The sequence below is a fragment of the Humulus lupulus genome, chromosome 7, assembly GCF_963169125.1.
Source record: "Humulus lupulus chromosome 7, drHumLupu1.1, whole genome shotgun sequence".
NCBI classification, from domain to species: domain Eukaryota; kingdom Viridiplantae; phylum Streptophyta; class Magnoliopsida; order Rosales; family Cannabaceae; genus Humulus; species Humulus lupulus.
In genome coordinates, this window is record NC_084799.1 from 163368722 (window position 1) to 163378644 (window position 9923).

At 30.1% G+C, this 9923-nt stretch overlaps 1 protein-coding gene across 2 annotated transcripts; it reads right to left on the bottom strand.

Moving 5' to 3' along the window:
• Window positions 1-406: 406 nt before the first annotated feature.
• On the bottom strand, window positions 407-5460 carry LOC133788768 (cysteine desulfurase 1, chloroplastic). 2 transcript variants are annotated; one of them, XM_062226363.1, is made up of 10 exons: window positions 5095-5460; window positions 4590-4723; window positions 4219-4378; window positions 3020-3206; window positions 2610-2755; window positions 2464-2536; window positions 2254-2317; window positions 2078-2177; window positions 818-976; window positions 407-701 (listed from the first exon to the last, which is right to left on the bottom strand). In XM_062226363.1, exons 1-10 carry the CDS (start codon window positions 5314-5316, stop codon window positions 525-527), a joined length of 1422 nt encoding a protein of 473 aa, XP_062082347.1. In that variant the 5' UTR covers window positions 5317-5460; the 3' UTR covers window positions 407-524. The 2 variants fall into 2 exon arrangements, with proteins under 2 accessions (XP_062082347.1, XP_062082348.1); XM_062226364.1 differs by having other exon boundaries at window positions 407-695; window positions 5095-5457.
• Window positions 5461-9923: the final 4463 nt, after the last annotated feature.

The following is a 9923-nucleotide window of genomic DNA, read 5'->3' on the forward strand; positions in this document are numbered from 1 at the left end:
TAATAATATGAATAATTGACCAAAAACATAAACGACAATTAATACAGCATTGGATCTTACCATCTCATTTAATTTGTTGTATGAGCACTTGGTTTTTTACTTACGTCGCATTTATATTTACAATTTTTTTTTTAAAAATTAATACAAGCCAAATGCAATAATTATTTCCTTTATTCACTATTATTTGGCTTCTATGAACCTTTCCCATTTCATGTTTCTTTTGATTTATTTTTCTTTTTTGATTTTTTTAACTATTTAATCATAAAACAGTAAATTGATCCCTCCCTTCACTTTGTGCACTAAATACAGATTTGAAGCAATACACCATTTGTAATGAATAAAAATAAATCAATAATACCATTTCCGAAAAGAAAAAAAAAATCTTTGATCTTTCCAAGTCAACATGAGCAACATTAAAAATTAAAAATTTTATTATAAAAATATAGTTCATTCTAAGCATACAGAAGAAAAAAAACAACTTGCAATTACAGTAAGCAGGATTTAAAGGGAAAAAAAAAAACAGTTTACTTAAAAGAGTTGAAGAAGTTCACTGTATCGTTTAAAGCGTGAATGAAGCTGTCGACATCCTCTTTAGTGTTATAAAAGTAAAGACTTACTCGTGCACTTGCATTGATTCCTAAATAGCGATGGAGGGGTTGAGCACAGTGATGACCTGACCTGATGGCAACGCCATGCTGAAACTATACATGTTAGAATGGAAGCCATTTGAGATACCTCTCCTACATATTACATTAATGTTCTCATATCTTTTGACAATACTTTACCATAACAATAATAAAGCTCATTCTTTCCATACCTGTTGATCAAGAAATGTGGCAATATCTGTTGGGTGAATGTTCTCAACATTGAATGAACAAAGTGCAGCCCGAGGAGATTTTTTTGTCGGTACAGGACCATAAATGCGGACATTAGAGACAGATCGGAGGCTTTCATATAGGTATCCTGCCAACTCTACCTGTATAACGATTTCCCCGATATATAAATAAAAAATGATAATGTTCTTTCTTTCTAGGCATTTTTAAGTCTCTTGACATAGATCCCACTTCCAACCCCTAACTGTGTTGTGTCTATCCTAGAGTAAAGTATGCCAATTTCATATATTTGAAATCTGGACAGGTTTATCATTATTTGTTTCCATTAGACATCCAAGACCAATTTATTTATGAATTTCAGGATACCAAAAGAGAAAGCATGTGGAACTTCAGATTAAAATATGACAACGTTCGCTTATGAAGGAAATCTGAATTCAGGAATCTTCAGGGCTTTGAAATAAATTAATTTGAAAGGGAGGAAATAAAGATTGCTAATCATATGAAAAAATTAAAAAATAAAACCATGATTGAGGTGATCATCATAAAAAGAATCTACCAACACAAAAATTCTTTAGAAGTCCAGAAGATTAGATGCAACAAGTATAACCTTTTCCCCTAAATCGGGAAAAGACAGAATATTCTTCAGTATACATCTCCATTATGAATCACATGGACGGACAATAATTGCATAATTTAATGAACATTATTTAGCAGCAACTTTTAACATTAATTTCCTAGACCAAACTATAAACAAAGTTTTCCAGACAAAAACATATAGGGTGATAAACCCCCAATTATGTTCTATTCCAGGTGTAAAAAGAAACAGCTGAAGCAAAGCATTACTAGCTGGATTAGTTTTGGAGCATAGGTGTTTGCTCAGCGGAGGCTCTTGGGTGACATGTTATATTACAGGTTTGACTTGAATATTTAAAATGGTTACCCAAGGATTTGTGCTGTTTAAAGGTTGCTGTAGGATTGAATGTGAATAAGATGAGAGAGATTCAAGTAAAGAAGGGTCATTAGAGATTTTTCTGGAGTTTCTTGTAGAGCCTTGGTTCAGGGAGACGGCAGGCTCTCAAATACCCACAACAGTTGTATTTTTCCACATTTTTCCCATTGAATTTATTCTTTTCTTCCTATTGAGTCTTATTAGAGGGATACAAGCTTATTTAGATATTAGGTTAACGTCTTCCATCTCTTCAGTAAGCAAAACAGCTAAATAAGATTACCAAATTTGGACTAACCTCATAATCATGAATTTTTTGCATGCCGATCCCTGTCAAATAATCAATTGCTGCACCTAACCCTATTGCTTCTCCAATTGCTGGTGTGCCAGCCTCAAATCTGATTTAGTTAAAAGGTGATTAATACAATAATCCATGTATCACAAAGTAAACTAACCTGTAAAAGAATCACCAACCTGGATGGTGGTTCTGCATAAGTGGAATGATCTAGAAATACATCAGAGATCATCTCTCCGCCTCCTAGAAAGATCAATACTAGAATGAGTTTCAAAAAAAAAAACCTCCAACCCCTGCATCGTGGGCATGGACAGAAAAATTCTTGCACACAGAATTTCAAATTTCAAAACAGACAAGTTTTCATCTCATCTTTCAAAGGAGTAAGTTACCTAAGAATGGAGGCATGGCAGAAAGAAGGTGACTCTTTCCATACAAGAATCCAATGCCTGTAGGCCCACACATCTGAAGCATTTGCTTAACTTGATATACTTGCTCATAACCCTAAGATTTAGAAAAAGTAAAGCACTACCCTAACCTTGTGAGAAGAAGCAACAAGGAAATCAGCATTGAGGTTCTGAACATCAACCACCATGTGTGGAACACTCTGACAAGCATCAACTAGCACTTTTGCTCCAACTTCATGCGCCCAAAGAACAATATCTTCAACAGGAAGAACAGAAGCTATAAAGAAAAAAAAATGTCAATATAACCTGATATATTGAAATATGATTATTTGAGCAAAAATAAAACAAAACAAAACAAAACAAAAAATTATTATATGAACAATGTCAGTAATTTAAACAAACATTCTGACATTCTGAAGCCTAAAAGTAGTAAATTTTATGTGAGACAACTATGGAAGCCAGCTTCCTGCTAGCCAGGAAAAAAACATAAAGAGTAGTAAGGAGAAAAAAGACAACAAAGCATTTAGCCACATAAACATACCAAGCATATTAGAGACATGATGGACTACTACAAGTTTTGTTTTTGTCGACAACATTTCCTTCAACATGTTGATATCTGGAACTTCATCTTGATTTAAGCTCACAAATTTCAAAATAGCACCAGTCTTTTGAGCTACAAGTTGCCAAGGAACAATGGAACTGTGATGTTCGGCAACTGTCAGCAGAATCTGCAAAAAAAAAAAAAAGTTAGGAATAGTCAAAACTACTTAACTAGGATAAGCAGGTAATGGGGTCAAATTACAGTTCATAGTATACAATTTATCAAACAATGTGGCAAAGAAGCCACAACTACTTAAAAACAATTTGTAATATCAATATTCTTCACAAAAAAAAAACATAATAAAGATCTCCCAAAGAGAGAGAGTACCATAAAACAATGCCAAATTGGTTGGATACAGAAAAAGCTAAATGCCGAATGAGAACTGACAGTATTAAAATCATTTTCTATACCTCTCTTCTAATTAGCCCTTTTGTTAGGGAAATATGGTCAAGGCTGTTACAAGAATTTAAAGTAGCTAGGATATGGGCTGCTCTCTGTCAGGACATTCTTCAGCAAGTGGAGGGTCTAGGCAGATTCAAGGGTGTTTATGAGAGTACGCAGAAGATATTATGGATATATTGCAGATCAGGTCATTCTTTCTAACAAAATAATTTGGATTTGTGGTAGATTGGCCATAATGTGGGCAGTGGTTTCAAAGAAATGATACGATCTTTCTCAAAAGGCAAACTAGCTAGATATATATGAGAAATGATAAAAAATTGAGTTGTTATTGGGCTCAAGAGTGTGAAAGAGTTTAATTTCTTTTCCTTTTCTAATATTTATGAGAGAAAATGTTTTACTTTAGTTTATTATGGTTTTGGAGTCTTTTAGTGTTGTTGTTTATGTGTCTAAGCTTTTTAGATTTTCAATTGCTTGAGTTTGATTTGGAGTATTTGAAATAATGATTTTTCACAATCATAATAAAGCTAGTTTCATTTCTTATAATAAAAATCGAATATATATAAATAAATGACTTAGAGAAGGCAAATATCATGATAACAATGAAATTTGCAGATAATGTTTTGTTCTGTATTCATGAATGTAATGCACATGGCAAAGCATGTGAAGTCACTTTCATAAAACTAACGGAAGAAACAGCATAAACATAGAAGGGTATAGGGAGAGAAAAAAAAATCTACCTCATCTTCTTGTTTTAAATTTTGGAGGCCCCACGAATAAGCTACTAGATTGATAGCTTCTGTAGCATTTCTTGTAAATACAATCTCACTAGAATCTGATGCATTGATAAAAGATGCAATCTTCTTTCTGGCCAACTCATACTCGTCTGTTGCCCTTGCACTATTTTCATGAAAGCGAAAATGGAAGTCAATAGCATACATAAGTTTTTCTATAAATCATGACACATTTCCATTTTTTGTCTCCTTTCAACCAAGCAAAGTACAACTTTTGTGGCATAACTCACACACATAAAGTAATATCTCCCTCTATCATAACTTTGCAATATATAGTCTATTACTGTTAGTTTTCATAACAATCAAGCATTAAGTACCTTAAAGAATGGATTCCACGATGCACATTCGAATTGTAAGCTTCGTAATAGTTTTGTACAGCTTTCATGACAGCTATAGGCTTCTGGGAAGTTGCAGCATTATCTAAATAGACAAGTTTACAGCCATTGACTTCCTGCAAAGCCATATATATATATATATATATATATTATAAATCAACAAGGCTTAGATGTTATTAAAATAAATAAACAAGTAACTAATTTTGCACAGAAGAGGACTCCGAGAAAATCAATGGCAACTTTATGTAGTAGACTAGTAGTCCACCACAACTCAATATCCATTTCTAAAGCAATGGAATAAACCAGTACCCACAAACATACACATCTTCTCCAACTAAACCGCTAATACATGTATAAACAAATATCCATTTTTCTTGTTTTTTTTCTCCACATAATTAAAAATTACTCAGAAAGTAACCAAACAACAAGTCGGGCAAAAACCAAATTATTTCCACGAGTAACGATTAAATATGTGTAGCCGAGAAACCTGGTGAAGGATTGGGAAATCGGGTCGGGTATAGTGACCAAGCGAAACGGATAGAGGAGCAGGTGGGTCACCCTCCTTGAGGGTAGAAGCTGAGGCGGAGAAGCTTCGAAAGGTTCGAGAAGAAGCGGAGGTGGAAGTGGGTCTTGTACGGATGATTCTGAATGAGGGGAATTTCGTAGTAACGGCTGCAGCAAAGGCCGCACCTTCAATCACCATGGCCATTCCTTAAATTATAAGGTGAGAAGAGAACTCTGAACTCTCTCCAATGTCCCCGGAATGTGCTTGTGGGAGAGGAGGAGTATAAGTGGGAAGCAATTTTACAAGCGAATATAGTTATTTTGGCTCGTCAAGATAGTTGGCTTCATCCATTTAGTAGTGATTAAATCTCATCCTTTTCTAAATTAAAAGATATATATTTACATAAACCGAGTTAGTGCTTCTTATTATAAAAAAAAAAAAAAAAAAATCCTTTATTTTTCAAAATATTTAGTTGTGTTACAAATGTCAAAAATACATTTATAAGTTTAAATGCTGGAATATATAATGAGGAAATTAATGAGTTTTTTTTAACAAGTTTACAAAAATATAGATTTTTTCAAAAAGAACTTATTTTATGCTTTTTTTTTTAAAAAAATCAATTTTATGGATTTAGCTTGCAATATTTTTGTAGAAAAATTTATTTATGTCATAATTTTACTCTAAATTAAGTTTATTTAAATTATGAGATTATTTTAGTTATTTAAGTATTTTTCATTTGATTATTTTTATATTAGTTTCACTTAGTATTTTAAAAAGGAAACTTAATATATATTGTTGTTTTTATATTGTTTAATGTTTATTTTTCACAATTTAATGTTATAATTTAAAATCACAAATACATTTTCATTTTACTATTTTTAGTTTTTATCTCTTCAACTTCTCTTCTTGTAGACGTCTTATTTTTCATCATTCTTTGTCAAATTTTTTTGGAGAAAGCTTCTTATTAAGTTGTCTCTCATTCATCAACTGAAAACATTTTATTATTTATTATTGTACTTATTTTTTTTACTATACATAAAAAAAAATCAATTTTTTTGTTCCAACTTTTTTTTTTAATATTTTTTTGAAGATCATGACTATTTTTTTCTTTGTTTGAGTTAAGTAACTAATAACAATCACGTTTTCATATAAGATTTTTTTTTTTCAAATTTGGATGCTCCCATCAGGGTAACCAGGTACCCATTCACGTTTTCATATCAGAGTATTTTTTTTTTTCAAATTTGAATGTTTACATCAAGGTAACTGATTAATCATTCATGCTTCTTATATTTATTATTTTCTTTCCAAATTTGGATATTATTATCAGGATTATTGGTTACTCATTCAAGTTTTCATATCTATTTTTTTTTTCAAATTTGGATGTTCCCACTAGGGTAACTGGTTACTTCCAATTCACATTTTCATTAGTTTTTTTTTTTCTTCAGATTTGAATGTTCTCATCAGGGGAACTAGTTACCCATTCACATTTTCATATTTTTTTTCCTTTTCAAATTTGGATGTTCTTATCACGGTTACTAGTTACCCATTTAAGTTTTCATATATATATATATATATATATATATATAGATGCACTCTTAATGGTTACTACCCATGGATGGTTACTTTAGTATTATTCATTGGATTACGATTAATGGTCCATATTTATAATTATTAATTAATATTTCTAAAAATAAATTTTGATTCTTTCAAATTTTTGGAAGGATTACCTGATGAAAAATGTGTATTTATTATGAAAATATAATATTGTAAACTTTTCATTTTTTTAAATACATGTCAATTTATAATTATAAATAGTGTCTCTTATTGGTTGGAAACAACATTAATTATGGCAAAAACAAATAACTAAATTCGAAATTAATGTAGAAAAAAATATTTACCTGCTGGTGACTTGCTATACCAAGTCACTATGTTGTCACATCATCATAATTGTTAGTACCCATTTATGGGCAGTAACCATTGAGAAGTCTTCCATATATATATATATATATATATTCTAGATTTGGATATTCCCACTATGATAACTAGTTACCTATTCACATTTTCATATAATTTTTTTTCTAGATTTGAATGTTCCCATCAGGTAACTGGTTACACATTCATGTTTTCATATTTTTATTATTTTTCTTTCTAAATTTGGATGTTCCTATAAGGGTTACAGTAAAAAGAAAATGTTGAAAATTTTATTTGAATTTTTTAACATATAGTGGAAAATTCTATAAAAAAAACAATTACAATAATAAAAGATAATAAATAATAAAATAGTAAAATAATTATGTAATGTTAAAATATATGTGTGAAAAAGAAGAAAAAAAATGGAAGGAGAAAGAATAAGTATAAAAATGAAGAAAAAATGGAAGGAAAATGAAGAAAAAAAAAAAGAAACAAAGGAAGGAAAACTAAAAAATATGGAAAAAGAAAACAAAACAAACGAAATGATGAAGGAAAACAAAAAAGAAAAAACACGGATGAATGAATAAAAATTAAAAGAAGAAAAATAAAAATATTGGAAAATGGAAAGAAAAAAATGTTTTTTAGAAAAAATTGGTAAAAAAAAATGGAAGAAGAAAACAAGAATGGAAAAAAAAAACTAATATGTGTGAAAAAAATTATAAAAAAAATAGAAGGAGAAAAGAATAAATACAAAAATGAAGAAAAAATAGAAGGAAAAAATGAAAAAAAAAACAATATAAATGAAAGAAAATAAATAAATGAATAGAAATGAAAAAAAAAAGAAGAAAAATAATGGAAAATGAAATGAAAAAAATAGATGAAAAAAATAGAAGAAAAAAATGATAAAAAAATTGAAAAAATAATAAAAAAAATGAAAGAAAAATTTAAATTACTTTCAAAATCAAATAAAATATAACTATAATAAAAAAATGACATAATTATATATTTTTTCAAATTGATGAAAAGAAAATCTCATAAATATGAACAAGCCATAAAAAAATAGAAAAATTAACTGTATATTTTTATAAAACAAGCTTAAAAAAAATAAAATATCCCAGATTTCAAAATCCCTTAGTAAATGTATTCAAATATTATCCTTCCACTTTATTTTTCCTTTCAAAGCTCTCGAAACATCACTTTAAAAACCATACTTTTATTTCAATTTCTTCTCCGTGGAACACTTTCTAATCCTCAAGTGTCTTCTTTGTTTACTCCATTTGCTTCTTTCACAAATCTAGTTTGAGTTTTTATGTATCATTAGCTCTGTTCTTGCCTTTATTGCCTAATTTTCTTAAAATTGCTACCATGTTCTTATAGGTTCCCGGCATAATTATTCAAGCAACAGCATATGGTCTTTCCCAATGAGGTTCAGAGACACCTGAACTAGGCTCCTTTATATTCTACATTACTCATCTCGGATTAAGTCACCAACTCAAAGTTTCCTTGCTTTCATATTTGATTTGAAGAGTCGAGCATCTTTCTTTGGTAAATAGCTAATTGCTATTTAGAAACTTCTTGTTTCTCCTCTATCAAATCTATACTTACTGACAACAATTCCTCATTTTCCTTATAATCATTCGTACCCACTCTTTTACATATATAATTTCCAATTCTATTACTGCTAATACCTCACATTTATATGCTATAGAAAAAAAAATGTCTTTCTCCAATAGTCATTCGAGGAGTAGTCAAACATCTTTAGCAATTCTTCAACCCATAATCATTTACACATTTCTAACTTCACCTTCAGAGTTTTCTTTATTATTATTAAATGCCTCAACCTAACCATTACTTTGAAGATGCACAATCGCGAGAACACTCTTCATGGTTCCAACACATTACTTTTTGAAATGCTTGTTCTTAAAATGGTTAGAAATAATTTGTCAAGGAATGTCATATCTAGTGATGATTGATAGAAAGAATATCCTACATGGAAAGTGTGTGAGTACATTCAACAATATATAAGAGCATATGTTACTCCACCCATCACCAATTAGTTTTAAGATGGAACCTCATACTTCATACCATATACCACATTCTACTTTCTAACCCACATTCCACATTCTAATATGATATCAAAGCAAAAAAAAAAAAACTCTAACAAATATTAGTATCCGATCCAAAATCCTAACCGGTCCAAAAAGGAGAGCCAAAAGAGTCACTTGTAATTTAGGAATAGTGAGCCAAAAAAAGATACTCGCGATCGAGCCGTCCAAGATTGGTGAGCAAAAATAAGCATCATCATTTTGGGGGGGGGGGGGGGGGGGGGGGGTGTAGCGCACTAATTTTTTTTATTTATTATTTTAATTGTAGTTTATATTAATTTAATTGCTAATTGTTAAGTATTAGAATTTTATTTTTATTATTCGAATTGTTTAGTAGAAATTATGTGAATTTAATTTTGTTAACTGTGTTTATTTAATGGTTATTTTATTTTATAAACTTCTTGAGTTTTAATTTGATGTTTTCATTTGTTTGAAATTAGCTGCATAGAAATTAAGTGTGACACAATATGAGAATTCATATTGAGACTTTCTTTTGTCTTGCCATGTGTGTACACGTGTAGTGGTGACCTAGACACCCAATTTTTCCACCTTGAAAGCCATTTGAATTTTTGTAGTGATAATTGAACAATATTGCAATTAAGGTGAAATGAATGATTGCTTAAGTGTGCTATGACTAAAAATCCTTTTGGTGTGAATGTGGGGATTTCGAAATTCACCAAGTGGGAATTGAGTGATTTGCTTCCATTTTCTTAGATTATTTAGTGGACTCAAATCAATAAGAATTAATAGCTTTGTCTAGAATTTTTATGGTTACCTTTTCTAGCTACTGTTTTG